Below are 21,827 nucleotides of genomic sequence, written 5' to 3'. Positions count from 1 at the left end.
CAAAAAAAAGTTAATAATTGTAATTTTTCTACGTTTTTTTAAAAAAATTTCTTTGATTATCGATCGATAAGCAAATCTTTCATATAATTTTTTTTTTCGTCTCATTTCATGACTTTAGGTTATAGAAAAATTTAAGTGTAATAGTTGTGTTCAATAAAATGTATCTTTTTTTTATAGAAATTTATTCTTTTATTTAGACACAGAGAATTGGTTTTGAAAACATTTTTCGAATTTTTATTAAGAACATTTTGTTCTTAATAAAAATTTCACTGAAAAAAAATTTAATTGCTTCAAATAACCGATTAATTGACTATTATCAATGAAATATTTACTTGAATTAAATAATATTTATTGGAGTCAATTAAATGTTTCAATTCATATTTGCTTCATATACTGAAATTATTGGTTCAAATACAATTTAATTGACTTGAATAAATATTATTTGATTTAATTAAATATTTAATTGATAATAGTCAATTAATCGGGTATTTGAATCAAATTAAAGTTTTTTTTCAGTGTATTGTCAATAATTATTATAATAATAATTATCAATAACTATTATCAAAAAGTATTATTACAATAGTTACCAATAACAATTATCAATAATTATTATAAATAATTATCAATTATAAATATCAATTATAAATATCAATTATAAATAATTATCAAAAGTTATTATCAATAATAATTATCAATTATAATTATTATAAATAATTATCCTGTCTATTAAATAAATAAATAAATTAGTGATAACTACTTTTATAAAAATTATTGATAATTATTATTGATAATAATTATTATAATTACTATTGCTAATAATTATTATTATAATTATTAAAGACTATTATTGATAATTATTATTGCTAATAACTTTTGATAATTATTTAGTATTGATAATAATTATTATAAATAGTTATCAATAATAATTATCAACAGCTAATATCAATAATTGTTATATTTATAATTATCAATAATTATTATAATAATAATTATTATTAATAATAATTATCAATGATTATTATAAAAGTAGTTATCACTAATTTATTTATTTATTTATTTATTTAATAGACAGGAATAATTAAATAAATAAGTACTATAAACTAATTAAATATAAATTATTAAATTACTAAAAATAATTACAATAGTACTAATTATCAGTAATTATTATAAATAATTATCAAAAATTTTATTATTAATTCGTTACTAATAATTATTATTGCTTATCGTTATAAAATTTATAATAATTATAATTTTTATAATTAAAAGTTATAAGTTATAAATAATAATTTTAACAATTAATTACAATGAATAAAATTTTTAACTACTTAATTATTTATTTATTTTTCATTAATTTATTTAAAAACAATAATAAAAATATTATTGTATATATTTTTTTAAATTTACTTTTTCAATTATAGCAGAAAAATTTTAAGTCGCAAGAAATTTATATTATTTTTTTCTTTTTGCATTTTTGGACAGTAAAATTAAATTTTGTTCTTTAAAAAAAAATTGAAAAAAAGACAATTTTCTCAACTTCAGTAGGAAAAAAATAACAGATTTTCTTTTTTTTTTTGAAAAAAATTTACGTCTTGTAAATAAATTGTCAATTTTTGTTAATTATAGAGAAGAGAAGTAAAAACTGTTTCAACTTATCATTAGAATGAGACATTATATTTTACACAGACGTAGTATATAAATGATATTGCACACATATATAGATTTGATTTTTTTTCTTCGATCAAATGAAACACACCGCGAAGTGGACCCGATCACTTCCTGCCTATTAGATTAGAGCCCAGTCAAACAGGGTGTTACATGATCATATATATATATATGTGCATAGGTAATTTAAAAATTTTCGAAGCCAACGAACCATGAAACCATGGTGGTGGTCATTTACCCCAGAAACGCGCCCATATAGAAGTGCGTCGCGACGCGATCGCCAGTTTTCTTAGGTTCCTATCGAAATCATCATCATTTATCATCATCATATCATTAAGTTTTTCATCATGAAATTATTTGTAAGTAGAAAAGAAAGAAAAAATATTTTTAATAACAAATTAATTTGAATGGCAAATATTTCTTTTCTTTTTTGTTTTTAGTTTGAGGTAAACAATATAATTTGTATGTCACATTTTTGATTATTTAATAAATGTCGCATATCGAGAAAGTAACCTTGACAGGAAGTTTAGTTCAGATTTTTTTTTCCTTTTAATACTAATATTTATAAATTATAAACTAATATTATTGGAGAAATGTAATGGGACATATAAATGTTAATTTATAAAGTGACATATTAGAATATTCAATTAAGATGTATAATATTTAATTGACTTTTAATTATTCTAATTACCGAATGTTAGATTAGTTGTGAAAATTTTTCTATTTGGAAATAATTGAGTGAATCTTTTTTTTATATATATTATTGTCTCTCAGGGATATTTTTCGAATTTCTGTTTTTTGTTAAAATGAAAATTTCATTTTTCATATGGGAGAATTTTTTATTTTCATTTTCTTATACTTTTTTATTGTTTTTAATTTTTTACTTTTCTATTTCTTTCAATTTTTCATTTTTTTTAATTTTGTATTTTTCTCACACATTTCTATTTGCTTTTCTCCATTTTTTTTAATTTCTATTTTTTACACTTTTATTTTCTTTTTTCTATATTCTTTTAATTTTTTTACTTTTTTTCCTCGATTTTTTAATTCTGTATTTACATTTCTACTTTCTTTTATCTATATTTCTATACTACTTTTTTTTCCACGCTATTATTTTCTCTCTATTTTAAAAAATTTCATTTTTTACACTATTTTTTAAATTTATTTTCTATTTATATTTCTACTTTCTTTACTGTATTTTTCTACTTTTATATTTTTTCATTTTTCATTTTTTTCAATTTTTTTTACTTTTCTTTTTTCTATTTTATTTATTTTTCTATTTTCATTTCTCTATTTTTCTACTTTTCTACATTCTTCTGAATTTTTATATTTTTTTTTACTTTTCGATTTTCATTTCTTTACTTTTCTAATGTTTTACTTTTGTTCTCTATTTCTGTATTTCTCTACTTTTCTACATTTTCTTTGTATTTTTCTATTTTCATTTCTCTATTTTTCTACTTTTTTAATTTTATACTCTATTTTTTCTATTGTTTTCCGTTTTTATTTTCATTTCTTCCTTATTCTACTTTTTCCTCTTTTCTCTATTATTTTTTACTTTTCTATTTTAATTGATATATTTTTATACTTGTCTATTTCTATTTCTCTACTTTTTTCACTTTTCTATTTCAACTATTTTTCTGCTTTTCTACTTTTTTCTATTTTTTCACTTTTGCATTTTAATTCATGTAGTTTTCTACTTTTCTATTTCTATTTCTCTATTTTTCTACTTTTTAATCTATTTTTCTATTGTTTTCAGTTTTTATTTTCATTTTTTTATTTTTTCTACTTTTCTACATTTGTCCCTCTATTTTTTTATACTTTTTCATTTTTTTTTCTTTTCTCTATTTTTTACTTTTTTATTTTCTTTTCTCTATTTTCTTATTCTTCTATTTTCTAATCTACAGTTTTTTATTCTTCTCTTCTCCTTACATATTTTTTTTTCTTTTTTCTATTTCTCATTATTTATATTTTTTGTTACTTCTCTATTCTTTTCTTTTTCTATTTTTTACACATATATTTCTACTTTCATTAAAATTTCTCTTTCCTTTTCCTTTTTCATTATTTTTTCTCTCATTTTCTATTTTCCTTCACTTTTCTCTATATTTTTTTTACAAAAATTAAAAGTAAAAATAATTTTTTTTAAATTAAATATTATGTAAAATTGTAGTAAATAAAAATAAATAAATATATTATTTTACACTAAAATAAATATTTTATAAGAAAATAATTTAGAAATAATCTTAAACCTATTATTTTTCAAGAAAAAAAAACATATTACCACATAACGTGATTATTTTTTTCTTTCTTTTAATTGACAGATTTTAATGTTCGCATTCGCAGCGACATGCAATGCACAACTTCCATTTGTGGATCAGAATCCGGAAGTTTATCAGCAGAGAACCGGTCTCGGTAAGTTTTCCTTTCGCTGAATTCTAATGAAAATTCCTTTCCAACATTGTATATAAACGACAAAATTATTCAATTTTCGAATCGATAAATTTACATATATATATTATTTATTTTAAAAATTACAAGACATTATAAATATAGTGTCTAATTAAGAATTTTAAGTTCAAATTATTAAAAATAAATAATAATAATAATTGAAAATGAAAGTTGTTAATACATTTGTAATTGAACTCTTTGAATATAAGCTATAAAAGAGATTAGCCGTCTTAAATTTTCAAAAAAAAGGGTATAACTGATATTTCATACACTTGTATCCCTTTGCGCGGACATTCATTTTGTTCCAGTTTATAATATGAGAAATGTTTCAAAATAGACGGGAGAAAAATTATTTTCGCTTTATAGAGATAGTAAATGTTGAGAGAAATATTATTCAAATTTTTTTTCAAATTTAGCTATTTAGCTATTTAACTATTTAACTATTTAACTATTTAACTATTTAACTATTTAACTATTTAACTATTTAACTATTTAACTATTTAACTATTTAACTATTTAACTATTTAACTATTTAACTATTTAACTATTTAACTATTTAACTATTTAACTATTTAACTATTTAACTATTTAACTATTTAACTATTTAACTATTACTTTAACTATTTAACTATTTAACTATTTAACTATTTAACTATTTAACTATTTAACTATTTAACTATTTAACTATTTAACTATTTAACTATTTAACTATTTAACTATTTAACTATTTAACTATTTAACTAATTAGCTATTCGACTATTTAGCTAGTTAATTAGTTACATACTTACAATATTAAATTTAATAATAAAGCCAAAATTGACGATAACTAATAAAAAAAAATTCTCCAACAGGTCAAATTCGTCAAGTGAGACAAGCACAACAACAACAACAACATGCCTTGCCAAATTATAGGCCTTACTCTCAGGTACCAGGACAAATTAAGCAATTGCTGCAATTGCAACAGGCGCGTGAACCAATAGTTAGCGTTCCAGCCCATGTTAATCCACCACAAGTGACGCCAGGACAAACGCATCAAGGTGCACCTCAAGCCAATGTTCAAACCCAAAGTCAAGCGACATCTTATCGTCCTAAAATTCATTTTGGTTCTGCACCATCGCAAGCTATTGAACCAATTAATGTGCAGCGTGGACAACATCGAGCGCCACAACCACAGGCGTACGCTCCACAAGGACAACAGCAATATGCACCACCACAGCAACAAGCTTACAGACCACAGCAACAACAGCAGCCAATTTACAATCATCAACAACAACAACAACCCCACTACTCAAATAATATTCCTCCCGAAATTCAACAATTGATTCATGCTCAACAAAATCAACAAGGTAGATGTCAAAGCTTACCCTAACTTACTAAAGACGGAAACTCCAAAGACTTACTATACCCTAAATTTACAAAGCTAACCAACAGTCATCAAAAACTTTACAACTGAAAGACTCCAATGAAACCTTTCTCTAAGATTACAAATAAAGCCTATCCAAAGTCACCAAATATTGACAGCTTCAAATCTCTAATATCCCCAAAAAGCTTACTCTAAGATTAAAAAAAAGCCGCCCCAAACTTACGAAAAGTTTGACAAATGAAAGTCTTGAAAAAGCATATCCTAAGTTTAAAAGAAAGCCTACCCAAAGTCATCAAAGTTTGAAACATGAAGTCTCCAAAAAAACGTACCCTAAGTTTGAAAGAAAGCCTATCCTACTTAGACTCTAATTAAAGCTTTCCATAAATATTTAGCGACTTTGTATTGTCTAAATATTGGCAACTGAAAATCTCCAGAAAGCTTAACCTAAGTTTAAAAAGAAGATCTAGTCAAAGTCACCAAAGATAGACAACTGAAAGTCTCCAAAAAAGCTTACCCTAAGTTTCCAAACAATGTCTACCGAGAGTCACTGAAGAATTTTTAACCAAAAGCTCCAAATAGCTTACCCTAAGTATAAAAGGAAATCCCACTTAAACTCAATAAAGATAGACAACTGAAACTCTCCAAAAAGAGTTTACCCAAAGTCTCCAATGAAAGCCAACCTAATGACTTAAAAAAAGTACAAGTGAAAGACTTTAAAAAAAACTTACATCAAAAATCACCCTTAGTTTTCGAAAAAGAACTATCTATAGTCACCAAAGATTGTCAACTGAACATCTTCAAAAAACGTACCCTATGTTTAAGAAAAATGCCTACCCTAAGTCACCAAAGTTTGACCACTGAAAGTCTCCAAAAAGCTTATGCTAAATTTCCAATAAACCCAAAGTCACCGAAAATTGACAAGTAAATTGTTTCCAAAGAAAACCCAAAAGTCATCAAAATTTGACAAATAAAGTCTCGAAAAAAGCTTACCCTAAGAACCTGACCCTAAGATTTTAAAAAAGCCATCCCAAAGTCTCTAAATAAAGATAACCTAAAATCATGAAACATTTACAACTAAAAGGTTCCAATAAAAGATTTTCCTAAGTCTCCAAACAAAGTCTATCTACAGGCATTAAGTGTTGAAAACTGAAAGTCTCTAATATCTCCAAAAAGTTTACGTGAAGTTTATAAAGAAAGCCTTCTTTGAGTTACCAAAGATTGACAACTGAAAGTCTCCAAAATCTTCAAAAAGCTTACTCTAAACTTAAGAAGAAAGCCTATTCACAAAGTCACCAGATTGATAAATAAAATTCTCCAAAAAGCTAACCCTAAGTTTCCAAAGAATAGTTAACTCAAAGTTTTAAAAAAAACCTACCCAAAGACTCCAGAGAAAGCTTACCTAAAGTTATAAAAATTTTCAAATCAAATACTCCAAAGAAAGTTTATCCAAGTTTTCAAGTATAGTCACCGAAAATTGTCAAATGAAAATCTCCAAAATCTTCAAAAAGCTTACCCTAAGTTTAAAAAGAAGGCCATTTCAAAGTCACCAAATATTGGCAACTGAAAATCTCCAAAATCATCAAAAAGCTTACCCTAAGTTTAAAAAACATAGGCCTACTCAAAGTCACCAAAGATTAGCAACTAAAAATCTCAAATATCTTCAAAAAGCTTACCCTAAGTTTAAAAAGAAGACCTACTCAAAGTCACCAATGATTGGCAACTGAAAATCTCCAAAATCTTCAAAAAGCTTAACCTAAGTTTAAAAAGAAGGCCTACTCAAAGTCACCACAGATTGACATCTGAAAATCTTCAAAATCTTCAAAAAGCTTACCCTAAACTTAAGAAGAAAGCCTATTCGCAAAGTCACCAAAGATTGACAACTGAAAATCTCCAAAATCATCAAAAAGCTTAACCTAAGTTTAAAAAGAAGGCCTACTCAAAATCACCAAAGATTGACATCTGAAAATCTTCAAAAAGCTTACACTAAATTTAAAAAGAAGATCTATTCAAAGTCACCAAAGATTGACAAATAAAATTCTCCAAAAAGCTAACCCTAAGTTTCCAAAGAATAGTTTACTCACAGTTTTAAAAAAAGCGTACCTAAAGACTCCAGAGAAAGCTAACTTAAAGTTATAAAACTTTTTCATTGTCAAATGAAAATCTCCAAATACTTCAAAAGCTTACCCTAAGTTTAAAAAGAAGACCTACTCAAAATCACCAAGATTTGACAACTGAAAATCCCAAAAATCTTCAAAAAGCTTACCCTAAGTTTAAAAAGAAGATCTATTCAAAGTCACCAAAGATTGACAACTGAAAATATCTAAAATCTTCAAAAAGGTTACCCTAAACTTAAGAAGAAAGCCTATTCGCAAAGTCACTAAAGATTGATAAATAAAATTTTCCAAAAAGCTTACCCTAACTTTAAGAAGAAAGCCTACTGAAAGTCAATAAAAATGACAACTGAAAGTCTCCGAAAAGGCTTTCCTGAAGGTTCCAAAAACCAGGCCAAAAACCGTCTACCCAAAAACAATACAAATTAAAACTGTAATCTAAAAAGTCACCCCTAACTTCAAAAACTACGCTTTGATATTAAAAATTAATTATTTTAAAATACTTCTTTCACATAGACTAAGTTTAGGGTCTTAAATATCATTAAATTAAAATTTTCCAAACGGATAGTTTTGAAACCCCTTCTATTAATTTTCAATTTATTTTAATACCATTTAAGAACAATAAAAGTGATTTTAAAATATGATTTTTTAAATTTATGAATTTTCAAAATGTTTCAATTATAAATTTTATTGGGTTTAAATATAAGTTTTATTTATGTCGAATAAAATTAATAAAAGTTTTGCGCCCTAATTAATATTATTACCATTTGGTATTCCAAAGAATACCTATTATTCTCTTATTTTGATGAAAATTCAAAAACAAAATTACTGTCAACAATAATAATAAATATTATTTATTATAATAAATATTATACTTGTGTGTTTCAGGTTGATCATATAGTAGAGAGAATGATGATGCAAGAAGTCAAAACTCATCCTGCATTAATCGCAAATATTATTTAGTTAGGAAACAAAAGTGACTAGGTCATTTTGTAACACGATATATATATACATATAATTTTAGAGTACAAAAAACAATTGTTATTTACTGTGTTCCAAGTAGTATTGTATTTTTACATAAAATTACGAAATAAAATTTTTAAAATGTGACTTTTAGGTATAATATTACTAATCGTCATCTATATTTGACTCACCTTACGCATCTTCATTAAAAAAAAAGATATATTTGTCTCAGTACCGCAACTAGACATTTTATTTGTTTCAAATTAATTTCAATTTAATACAAATAAAATTTTATTTATGTCGATAATTTCATTTGTTCCAAATAAAAATTCAAAATAAAATAAAAATAAAAAAATAATTTTTTAAAATTAAAAAAAAAATAATTCAAATAAAAATCCAAGTAAAAATAAAAATAAAAATTATTATTTATGTCGAATAAGATTTTTATTTAAAACAAATAAATAATCAACTTGACTTTGAGACAACTATAATTTTTATTTTACTTAAATAAATTGTCATAATTGGTTTAAATAAAATTTTTTCCAGGTGTGAAAATGAATCCTTTATTACTAAATTTACAGATAAAATTTTTAGTTAAAAAAGTGGAATTTGCAAATTTTGATGTATTTTCTCATTGGCAAACTATTTTACTAATTAACAATAATTATAATAATCTTATTTCATCTAAGTACAGTATATACAATCATATTAAAAAGCCCTTATAATTACGACGACTCTGCAACCGGAAGAGAAAGAGGATTTCAAAGAGAAAATATCAATAAACAAATTTTTTTTTTTTTTTTTTGACTTGAAGAGACTTTGAGTATTTCGACTAAATTCAAGTATATGAGTCATAAAATGATTTTAAAGTGAATTACAATTGAAGTAATTTTTTTTGTCTAATAAATGATTATTTACTTAAAAGGGACTTGAAATTGACATTAAGAGTCACCTGGACTGATTGACATTTAAATAAAATCAAGTTGACATCGAGTGATTTCAAAATGACTTTGATACTTTAATTTCAAGTTACAGGTTCATGTGTATATACAGGTGGGTTTTATAAATCACTTGTTAGTACCAACATGATTACTGTAATACTCTCTAAATTTCAATGATGAAAAATGTTTACTAATTTCAATTAGTGACTGATATTTTGCATTTGAATTTAGTAAATTTTACTAATAATTTAGTAGAAATTACTATTTATTTATTAGTAAATTAGTAAATTAGTAAATTTTACTAATAAATAGTAGAAATTACTATTTATTAGTGAAATTTACTAATAAAGTATGTATAATAATATTTACTAATAAAATAGTATAAATTACTATTTATTAGTAAAATTTACTAATTTAAAAGCAAAAAGTCAGTCACTGATTCAAATTAGTAAAAAATTTTTTATTTATTCAAATTTAGAGAGTAGGGGAGAGTCTCCAGTTGTGAGACACCTCCAGTTGTGAGACAGTCAATTTTTTTTAACATGCAATATTAAAAAGCCGATTGGTTTCTATAAAAACATTTCTTTTTATATGAGCCAACTTTCTCGTGTACGCCAAAGCGGATATATAAACTGTTTTTGTTAAATACCAACACTGTGTGTGATAATCGACTAAAAAGCGTTTTTTCAATAAATGCAAAGTACTTTTTTTCCAAGTTAATTAATTTGAAAAGGTAAATGTAATGCATTTTCTTTTAGTGTTTTCCTTATATTTTGTGATGCAATATTGCATTGTTCCAATCTACGGTTGAAAATAATTTAATTTTCCTTTTTCAAAATAGCGCCAATTTCTGGGTGTGAGACACAGCATATCACCAGTTGTGAGACGGTGTCAACACCCATCTGGGCAGCATAAAAAATACTACTTTGCAGGCATACTATTTAAATGTTGTTTTGATTTTTTTTCTAGTATTTTTGGGCATGTCAAGTGGAAAAAAGTCAATTGATTCAGAAGAAATCAATTTTAATGCTCTTGTTGAAGCTATTAAATTGTGTTTATTTGATAGTCATATTTTGGCGAATAAATATTATTATTTAGTATATAATAATATATATTATTAATATATTTAATTATTTCTACTAAACATAACGTTTTATGTCAAACTTATTAAATTTTAGCAATTTTTAATGAGTGTCTCACAACTGGAGACATTTTTTTTTTTTGAAAAAAGCGATGTGCTCGGAAAATGTATCGTAAAACTTTTTGAGTTCATCGAAACACTATACTTTCTTTTAATAAAAGTTGCGTATTTCTGTTACCTTTCGAACGGTGTATTTTATTAACAATTTCGTTTACCCGTTTACAATTTACGGGTCAAAAATGAAACCCGTCTCACAACTGGAGACTCTCCCCTATTAATCTTATGTATTAAAATATAAACCATGAAAGAATAATGAAAAGAATGACAAGAAACAAAATTTTGAAAAACTTTTTTTAAAATCAATTATTTTTTTCGAAAAGTTTCACTTACACAAAACAATATTGACATTTTTGGTTGATCCATTCTTCCTTGTCTCTTGTTCGAATATCGGTTTGAAAAATCAAAATCCCGAGATTTAGACCTTAAGGGCATTAGAGAAATAAGTCCACGTGCGCTTCTAAATCCTTTAACGGAATTTTTTTTTACTTAATGACCAGTTTCCTTTCTTTCTTCAGACTCTATTTAAAAAAATATCTATACTTCTAAATTAAACAGAATTTAGCATATTTTTTTTTACTTCACTTAAATAATAAAATCAAAAAAATGTGAAAATTTGTTAAGTGAAAGTGAGAATTTTTTCAATTAATATTAAAGTCAAACTTAGTTATGTAAAAGTGAGAATTTTTTAGTGAAAGTGAGTATTTTTATAATGAAAGTGAAAATTTTTTAAGTGAATGTTAAAGTTACAGTTTTTTGAATGAAGTTTAACATTACTTTTTTTAGTGAAGGTGACAATTTTGTGAATTTTCATTTTCACTTTGATAAATATATATTTTCCCTTTCTATCAAAGTGAAAGTGGAAATGAAAGTAAAAAGAGATATGTGTTCAAGTGAAAATGAAAGAGAAAGTAAAAGTGAGAATGCATTTTTTTTTAGTGAAAGTGACAATTTTGTGAGTAAAGGTCAAACATTGTTTTTAGTGAATATAAATATTTTTGAGCAAAAGTAAAAATTTTTTTAATGAAAGTAAACTTAGTTATGTAAAAGTGAGAATTTTATTCTTTAGGCAAAGTAAACAAATTTTGAATGATAATGAGAATTTTTTGAGTGAAAATGAAAATTTTTGAGTCAAAGTGAAAGTGATAAATTATTGAGTGAAGGTCAACATTTTTTTAGTGAAAGTGACAATTTTGTAAATGAAGGTCAACATTTTTTTTAAGTGAAAGTGAGAATTTCGTGAGTGAAAGTCAACATTTTTTTAATAGTGAATGTGAAAATTTTTTGAGTGAATGTGAAAGTGAGAATTTTTTTCATAAAAGTTAAACTTGGTTAAGTAAAACTGAGAATTTTTATAATAAAAGTGAAAATTTTTTGAGTGAATGTGAAAGTTACAGTGTTTTGAGTAAAGTTTAACATTTTTTTAGTGAAAGTGACAATTTTGTGACTTTGTGAGTGAAGGTGAACATTGTTTTAAGTGAATGCGGAAATTTTTTAAGTGAAAGTGAAAGTGAGAATTTTTATAATGAAAGTGAAAATTTTTTGAGTGAATGTGAAAGTTACAGTTTTTTGAATGAGGTTTAACATTTTTTTAGTGAAGGTGACAATTTTGGGAATGAAGGTAAACATTTTTTTTACGTGAGAGTGACAATTTTATGAGTGAAGGTCAACATTTTTTTAAGTGAGAGTGACAATTTTGTGAGTGAAGGTTAATATTGTTTTTAGTGAAAGTGACAATTTTGTGAGTGAAAATGAAAAAATTTTTAATGAGAGTCAAACTTAGTTAAGTAAAAGTGAGAATTTTTTAATATAAAAGTGAGAATTTTTATAATTGAAAGTGAAAATTTCTTGAGTGAAAGTGAAAGTTACATGAACGCACCCCACAATTTATATTTCACATTCGCTTTCATTTTTACTTTGACGTATATTTTTTCAGGTTTACCTATCACCGCATGATAAATCTTCACTTTAAATTAAATTTTATATTTATCTTCAAGAACAAAGTGTGTGTCTAAAGAAAATCATCGATGTGAAGATAGAAATTTTTCAAAGTGAAAATGTTCACTTTCATTTTCACTTTGATAAATTTATATTTTCCCTACCTTTCAAAGTGAAAGTGGAAGTGAAAGTAAAAATAGAAATGTGTCCAAGTGAAAATGAAAGTGAAAAAGTGTAAATGAAAGTGAAAATAGAAATGTGTCTAAGTGAAAATGAAAGTAAAAGTAAAAGTGACAATGAATGTGAAAGTGAAAATAAAATTACGTAATCGACCCTCTGCTTACAGTTAAACTGCAAACGATTCAAAATTTTTCATTTCAATAAAAAAAGCTAAAAACTTGTTTAAGACTTAAGATTGAACTAAGACGTAAGACTCGCTTAAAGCTTCAAACAAGTCTTGAGCCTAAAGTGAGCCTTGAGCCTTAAGCGATGAGTCTTAAAATAAGTTTGTAATTGATGAAAATTAATTAGCAAAAAATGTTCGTGCACGATGACTCGTAAACGCAGGTGTTTGAAACTTCGATCTCGGCTTATTTTGTCACTTGAGAAATCAGGGTATCATCGCACCAGTGGTCCCACACACAAGGGGCGGATCTTTTTGCCAACACGTTCCTTGAATGTGGTGCAGGAGATTCACCCCCACCATTCAATTTTTCTCTCTCTCTTTCTCTCTCATATATCCTGTTCTGTGTATGTTCATCCCGCGTAAAATTATACTTAACTCAGCCCCCGTTTTCTCTCTCTCTCTCTCTCTCTCTCTCTCTCTCTACTCATGGTTCCCCGCCTATCCGAGATTTCACTTCATTGTCGTCTGAATGTCTATATTTAGGGGTGGCCCTGCTCTCTCTTCTGACAAACAGAGAAGAGGATTAGCGAGTCCATTAAAGTCGCGGACTCTATTATCCATAGGGCATACCCACGATGACATCGACCGCTGCCTTCATTGGCGTAGAAATTATTCACTTTCACAATATCTATTTTTCACCTACATATATACAAATATTTCTTCCTCCACTTGAATTATATAGAAATATACTGTATAGAATTCGGAAAAATAAGATAGAAATTTTAAGTCTCTTATTAGATTTCACAGAAGACGCACTTTCACATTCACTTTCACATTCACTTTCACATTCACTTTCACATTCACTTTAACTTTTACTTTCACTAACACATTCACTTCCAATTTCACTTTCAGTTTCACTGAAACTTTTACTTTATACTTTCGCTGACACTTTTAATTCACTTTCACTTAAACTTTTACTTTATTACTTTGGCTGACACTTTTAATTCACTTTCTCTTCACTTTCACTGTCATTTTATTTATTTTTTTTTTATTTAACGTTATTTACATTCAAAATTTTCGTAAAATTTTGAAATTAAGTTAAATCCAAGAAACAGTGAAAGTGAAAGAGATGTGAAAATGAGGGTGAAAGTGAAAGTGAAGTGGAAGTGAGGGTAAAAGAGTGAGTAAATTACATGCCATCTTCAACGCTATACACTTTTTAAATAGGTGTGCAAACCGGAAGTACAGTGTATTTTTACACCAAAGACACAACTTCACTTTCTAGCTAATCTCCCCTTCCTGGTATTTTTTTTAATGGCAGCTTAAATTTAGTATAAGCAGTTATAATTTTTCAAAAATAAGTTCTTTACAATCAGCGCGGTATGCTATACCATTTTTGAAGTTTGGTAATTTAAAACTATAGTTTTAAATTACCAAACTTCAAAAATATATATGACTGAAACAATAATCATGTCAATTTTCCTTTCAGCTCTTTCTCCCCATCGAAATATCTATATCTCTTTTAATATATATATATATTGAGAAATTTCGGTGTTTTTTGTATTTTTTTGAAGAAAAAGAATAAGAATAAGGTGCCGACAAAAATACCGGTTTTTTTTTCTTTCTTTAAAAAGCCAATGCAAAGTTATTAGGAGCAGGGTAATCGTGAGCGATCGGTGCACTCTGTGAACGTCAGTGAGGTGAAAAAGTGAAGATAAGATCATTTCATGGCGGATGTTTTGGGGATGTGTTTCCCGGTAAAAATTGGAGAGAGAGTTGACGGGTCCGCGCCACTGCAGGCAGGGGGTCACGAAGGCAAATTACAAAGGGAGGATTACCAGCAGCTGGGGCTGGGCTACCAAGCAACCGTCTCTCTTTCTTTTTTTTTTCTTTTTTTTTTTTGGGTCTCTCGCGCGATGTTATAGAGGCCTCTGCATCAAATCCTGTGCTGCATTCTGCATCCATCGCCGCTCAAGAGCTTGCCTCTTTTGTCCTTGAACGGCATTGGTAACATAATTATTGGAGTTATAACAAGCCAAACCCGAGCTGTCGCTTCTCAAGGGGTCCGCATGTGACGAGTGGTTAAGCACCGATACCACGTGACTAAAGTGGATCAGCGCCCGAGATAAAATTGTAATGGCAGCAATCACAGTTTTTTTTTTTTTTTTTGGTTTAATACATTAATGTCTTAATACATTATTCATGCTTTTTGGGTATTATTAATAATTAGTCAAAATTAATCAAAATTTGTGAAGTGAGTTATCATTTTTCGATGGGCGAGTATTTGTTATGGTTTTAACATATTTTTCTACTCTATATGATAAAGAAAAAATACAAGTTGCACAGATTTTGCGAAATATTAATTTTTTTAATAGTTATGGTTATATAATAACATTTTTTCGTATAAATTTGGAAATTAATTAGTTTCTTCTGTTCTATAAGAGGAATCGAGTTGATTTTTAGCATGAATAACAAGAAATAATTACTTTGTCATTATGGAAAAATAAAAAAATTGTTAAAAATATAAATAACTTATTTGAACAATTAAAAAAAAATTCATGTTCTCCCAACATTTTTAAGAATTTTTTTTATTGAATATTACTCCTTATTTAATGACGAATATTTAAAAAAAAGAAAAGTGAGTATTGTTAATTAGGTCAAAAGTTATTCAAGTTTTTCTCTAAGTGATAGCCGTACAGTGGGGCAAAAACACAACTTTGGACCAAACAAATTTTAAGCTTCAATTTTAATTTAATAGAATTGTATGCAAACATTTAATTATTTTCATAAATAATGAGAATTTCAAAGGAGTTCAATTACTTTTATAAATACCAAATTTTTTTTTTAAATTTAATTATTTTCATAAAAGATAATTTAAAATTCAAGAAAATAATAATTGAATTAAAATGATGAAAATAATTTTGAAAAAGTTGGAGTAACAATATTTTTATATAAAATAATAATTTTATCTCTCGGTCTTTTTTAACTATTAGAAAACATGAAGAAATCGATCACTCCGAGTCTTCGACTCGGAGCAATCGATATCTTCATGTTTCATAACAAATACTTTTATAAGTGGCTTAATTTCAAAAAAGGTTTGAATTTGAAATTTTTGAATGTCGTAATTCTTGTGAAAAATCCTGTTCCAAAAAGAAGATTAAAAATAGAAATTGTGCAAATATTTTTTTTCTTTTTCTAAAACAAAATAATAATTCTTTTTTAAAAATTGTGATTCATAAAGAAAAATAATGCAAAATAAATAAATTTTCTATTTCTTAATCGCAGTTGTTTAACAATTTTCTAATTTTGTTTAGAAGTAAAAAAAAAAATCTGCATAATTTGCATTTGATAAAAAGAAACTTTTTTTAAAATTAAAACTTATTAAATTGCACATCAATTCCTCAAAGCCGATTTTTAATAAATAGTATCTAAAATTTTTTACTTGTTAATCAAATTCTAAAAAAATTGTTTATGCAAAATATAAAAATATTTTGTTGTTTTCAAGTAATGTTTATTTCTTAGAAAGTATATTTATTAAGAAAACTTATTAAAATACTAAAAATTATTAAGAATTTTATATTTTTTAATAACTTTGTAATAACAAATATAAATAAATTAAAAATATATGATTTTTTATGAGGAATTGAAGCTTTTCTATGCTATTGAATATAATAAGTTAGCTTTTATTTAATTTTGAAGTAGAATTATTTAAAATCCATAATCTTATTGTTTAAATAATCTTAATTAACAAAAGCATAACTTTGTTAATTTGTGTCATAAAATGTTCATTCCTTTTAAAAAATATTTCTAGAAGACTCAGCTTAAAATTTTTGTTTCGTGAAACAACCCAAAAACATTATTAATTGTTTCATTAATATTAAAAAATAAAAGGACAATAACTTTTACATTACATATAAATAAAATTTTTTGAATTATTGATAAATAGTTTAATAATATGCTAATTGAATACAATTATTATATTTTACTGTAAGGTGAATTCTATTGTATTGATTTTATGAAAAATAGATATTTTCCACGAAAATTAATAACAATAAGAATTTTTATATTTATAAAAATAATAAATAAATAAAAGTTTCATTCTAAAAGTATTTCACAATGATCAGATTAAATTGATTTTTGATTTCATGGAAGTGAATTTGCAAAAACTGATTATAAGAAAAATGAATAATATCTGCGGTGTTTATTAATTAACATTATTTTCAAACAATTAACAATGTTTTCAAGTTATTTCACAAAATTAGAACTTTAAGCGGATTCTTCTAGAAGTATTTTGTAAAAGGAATAAACACATTATGTGACAAATTAACAAAGTTATCAATTTCTTAACTAAGATTATTTAAGTAAAAAGGTTATGAATTTTAAATAATTCTACTCCAAAATTAAATAAAAGCTAACTTATTATAATGCTATTTAATAACGTTCGTTTCCTAATAAATATGTGAATTTTACAAAAATTATCCCTTGTTTCATGAAAAAATATTTTTTAAAATTTTGATTAACAAATAAAAAATTTCAGATATTATTTATTAAAAATTGGCTTGGAGATTAGTTCACTGACGCTGTTGCAAAAGAGGCGCTGCTTTCCTCTCATAGTGGTTTAGTGACGCTAACGCTTGAGGCGCTACGGAAAAACGCTCAGGAATTAGTTCACTGACGCTGTCGAAAGAGGCGCTGCTTCGCTTCTAAAGTAGTTCAGTGACGCTACCGCTTGAGGCGCTGCAGGAAAACACATCTTTTTTTTAGTTTTATCCGCAATTATTTCTGCAGAAAAAAACCTCGATTCTTTTTTGCCATGATCATAATTAGTATCATTACGAAAATCATTTTAGACTCAGAATTTTTTTTTTTTTGTTCTTCGAAAATTTAACTATTTAAGTCGTTTCAAAAATCCAATTGTCAGAAAATGTTTACGATAGATATAATAGGTATAATTTTTATTTCGAGATAAATTTTTGGATATGAAATTAGCCTCTCTAGAAACTTTTTTACGGTTAAATAAATCCTCGAGGATGATTGTATAATTGACTGTAGAGAGAGTGATTATTATATATAATTCTAGTGGGAAGAATTTTTCACTATTTTTTTTTCTCTTTTATCCTACTTTATCTGTTCTCAATAAAGAGAGATACGATGAGGGTGACATAACAAAGCTGTTGCGGCTTTCCGGCAAGCGATTTTAGTAATTGCGCTTAAACCTATGGGGTGATGGCGGCACGCGCGTCCAAGCTGAGCGCTAAAGTGAATGAATGCCCTCTCTGCATTAACCCTTATCTCCCTCCCCATTTTTTTTCCTTCTCTCTCTCTCTCTCTCTTCATATCATTTTTGCAACAATATTTTTCGTTTCCCATCTACTGCGGGTTTTTTTTCAAAACAAACAACTATTTAGCTTTTGTACTATTTTTATAAATAAGTTACTAATGACTATAATTTATTGAGTTAAAAAATTAATTCTAAGACTAAAAAAATGTAGAGACGATAAAAATATTGAAAATTGAAATTAAAAATTAGAAATTGAAATGACATTCATCGCATTCATTGCTAAACTGTCCAGATTCAATGTCTGATTATAAATAATTATAGAATTAAGAACGAATTTTTTTAAGATTAAAATTTCTTGTGTCTTTTTTTGCCAAAAATGTTTTTCTTGATCAAGTTGATATACTAAAGTGAATCAAAATTGATGCGCCGAAAATTTGAATCATCATGATTTGATCCGCATGTTTTTGATAACAATTCGTTGCAATTTTATACTATTAAAGAAAGGAGTGTATTTTTTTCGGGTTTTATAATTCGATTATATAAGTTATAAACATGAGAGTTTTAATCCTTTTTTTTTCGTTTAAATTGGCAAAAATTTGAGATTCCATTGTGAAAAGAAGCTAGACTGGAAATATTCAGCATGGCCGAATTTTCGTATGGACCAATCGGCAAGCAGGGTGTGTGACAGCTGCTCATCCCTCGGGGACTTGTCTGTATACGCTATTCACGACCCCTTCGGGGTTTTTTTTTTATTTTCGAATCCCAAAGACTAGCAGTGGTGTCTAACTTTCTGATTTTTGCCTTAGGAAGTCAGCCATTGTAAGCAAGTTTCTTGTATGCTCCATAATACTCAATATTTCCTGTTCCGCTCCAATTTTTTCCCTCCACGAAACAAGTTCATTGCTCCGCATATTCTCTTGGCATTGAAATCTCCGGATAAAAATTGCAAATCTCTCTTTTTATTTAGTTTTACGAATATATTTTTTATATTAATTTTTACATCCCTTATTTATAGAATAAGGGAATTTTGTATATTTGTATTTTGTATTTAAATATTTATTTTTAGACGGTACTATTTATGAGGATAATTATTTTCTTTTTATTATTATACATTTCAACCTTTTAGTTATTGTTCTCCATTCTTTGAGTGTTGTAAAATATTCTTTTGTTGTCATCAGCATTAGCAGGTTTTTTTGACAAAATTTCTTTCTCCTTTTTTGGAGAAAGTACAACAACAATTAAAGTCAAAGATGATCGGGTGAAAACAGTGGATTATTGAAGAGGGAAAACCCTTTTGATAATAATCATCAAGACAAAAGTATGATGACTTTGCCCTTTACTGACATCATCATGAATACAGTAGTGTGGCGCCTCAAATAATAAAAGACTGCTGCTGACTTATTATCGTTCGTCAAAAACCCCTGCGGTGTTAGAAGGACAAAATCCTAAAAGCCGAGAAGGCAAAACACAACTATTTCATTAATGATTATGAGATAATTGTCAGCGGGAATTTTCACTCCATAGTGAAACCTCAAGTCAAATGAATTGTAATACTTAAAAGCTATACACTGAAAATGACATCTTAACTATTTCAATAATATATTCTTTTTCTCGATGATCGAAAAGTCACAACAAGGAAATTTTCTATTCACTATGCGATGAATAGCGCTAAGAAAATTTTATTTCACTATTTTTATACTACTCCTACTACTTTACTATTATTACTATTTTATGGTACTTTTTCGGTTTCTTATATGCTTCTTTCTATAATAAATTTTGAATGATTGATCTAAATTATGCAAATTTTCCTCCTTTTTGTTTATAAAGAATAGAAAATTGTTAATTGTTAAAAAATTATGATTGAAAAGTAGGAAATATACCCATTTTATTTTATTTATTTTTTTTTATTTTATAATTTTTATTTCTCAATAACAATATTATTTTTAAAAATTTTCATAAAATTCTTGTCAAAAATTCAATTATTTTCAAAAACTTTCCTCATTTCAATGATTTTCAATAGCTCCTATTTTCATAAAATTACTCAAAAGAATTCAATTATTTAAAAACAATTTTAATAACAATTTTTTTAAAATTTTTTTATTAACAATTTTAATAACGCAAACATGTAATTATTTTTATAAATAATAAAAATTTCACAGGAATTCTATTTCTTAATTTCAATTGCTTTAATTAAATTCAAAGTTTTTCAAAAATAAAGGGGAAAAAAATGTTTAGATATAAATTATATTTGTCAATATTAGAAAATTTAATTCAAAATGAGAAAATGAAAATATTTGAATTTTTAGAAAATAAAGTAAAAAATTTTATTGAAAAAGTGTTCTGTTAAATTTATTTACGAATATCTTTAATTGTAAAATTATTCTAAAACGCAATAATTTCTTTTTTAAATATTTCAAATATGTAATTATTATTAATTATTTTTCCCTAGAAATTAAAATTCATCAAAACATTGAAATTCAAACCTTTTTGAAATTAATCAACTTTAAAAAAAATTTTATAAAACATAAAGAAAACGATTACTCCGAGTCGAAGACTGGGAGTGATCGATTTCTTCATGTTTTATAATAATTATAAAGAAGATCGAGTGCTAAAATCATTATTTTATATTATAAGAATATTATTACTGTAACTAACAATTTTCTTTAAAAATTTTCTTTCATATTCTATTTTAATCTAAAATTTAAACTAAAATTCATTTTCAAATCAATTTTTATTAGAAAAATTCTACGAGAATTCAATTATTTAAATACAAAGTAAATTATTTATATTTATTAAATAATTGAATGTTTATTAAAATTTAATTCTTATAAAGAATTTTATTAACAAATTTTTAAATAATTGAATTCTTTTGACGAATTTTAATAAATTTTTTTAGAATAGTTACATTTTTCAAGTAATTTGATTAAAATTGAATTAGAAATAATTGAAATTCTGCGATGAGTTTTATTATATAACAGAAAATAATTGAATATTATTGAGAAGAAACTTATAAAAAATTTGTAAGCATTTGAATTCCTGTGAAAGTTTTATTATTTATGAAAATAATTAAATGTTTTTGTACAATTTTATTAAAAAAATTTTTCAAATAATTCAATTCTTTCGAGAAATTTTATTAAAATAGTAGATATTGAAAATCATTGAAATTAGGAAAATTTTTGTAAATAATTGAATTTTTGACAAGAATTGTATTAAAAATTTCTTTAAATAATTAGATTTTGAAGAAGAATTTTTTTATTTATAAAGATAATAATTGTGATTTCGTCGAGATTTTTTTTTAAATTTTGAACATAATTGAATTTTGTGAAAAAAATTTTACTACTTTTGAAAATAATTGAATTTCTGCAATTATTTGTAACTTCTTCAAAATTCAATTTTTTTTTTGTGTTTTTAACTAAAATTCTTCTATAAATCTATTATTTTTAATGATTAATTACATATATATTGACAAATATAACTTATTTTAGAAGATTATGAATTATTAGAATTTTTCAAAAATCTAAATTTATTAAAATTTCTAATTAAATTCATTCAACGTTGAGAATTTTTAAACTCATTTATTTA

At 25.4% G+C, this 21,827-nt stretch overlaps 1 protein-coding gene across 1 annotated transcript; it reads left to right on the top strand.

Annotated features, from left to right (window-relative positions):
* Window positions 1-1,866: 1,866 nt before the first annotated feature.
* Window positions 1,867-8,688, top strand: LOC122498663 (ataxin-2 homolog). Its single transcript, XM_043606511.1, has 4 exons — window positions 1,867-2,021; window positions 3,978-4,068; window positions 4,956-5,450; window positions 8,467-8,688. The coding sequence occupies exons 1-4, from the start codon at window positions 2,010-2,012 to the stop codon at window positions 8,469-8,471; spliced, it is 603 nt and encodes a 200-aa protein (XP_043462446.1). The 5' UTR covers window positions 1,867-2,009; the 3' UTR covers window positions 8,472-8,688.
* Window positions 8,689-21,827: the final 13,139 nt, after the last annotated feature.

The sequence above is a fragment of the Leptopilina heterotoma genome, unplaced genomic scaffold (genome assembly GCF_015476425.1).
Source record: "Leptopilina heterotoma isolate Lh14 unplaced genomic scaffold, ASM1547642v1 Lhet_157, whole genome shotgun sequence".
Lineage (NCBI taxonomy): Eukaryota > Metazoa > Arthropoda > Insecta > Hymenoptera > Figitidae > Leptopilina > Leptopilina heterotoma.
This window is presented reverse-complemented; position numbering and strand designations above follow the sequence as displayed.

Excerpts from the sequence above, each read along its gene's own strand:
- LOC122498663 (XM_043606511.1), top strand. Across the intron at positions 4,069-4,955 it reads TCAGCAGAGAACCGGTCTCG|GTCAAATTCGTCAAGTGAGA; the intron begins GTAAGTTTTCCT and ends ATTCTCCAACAG.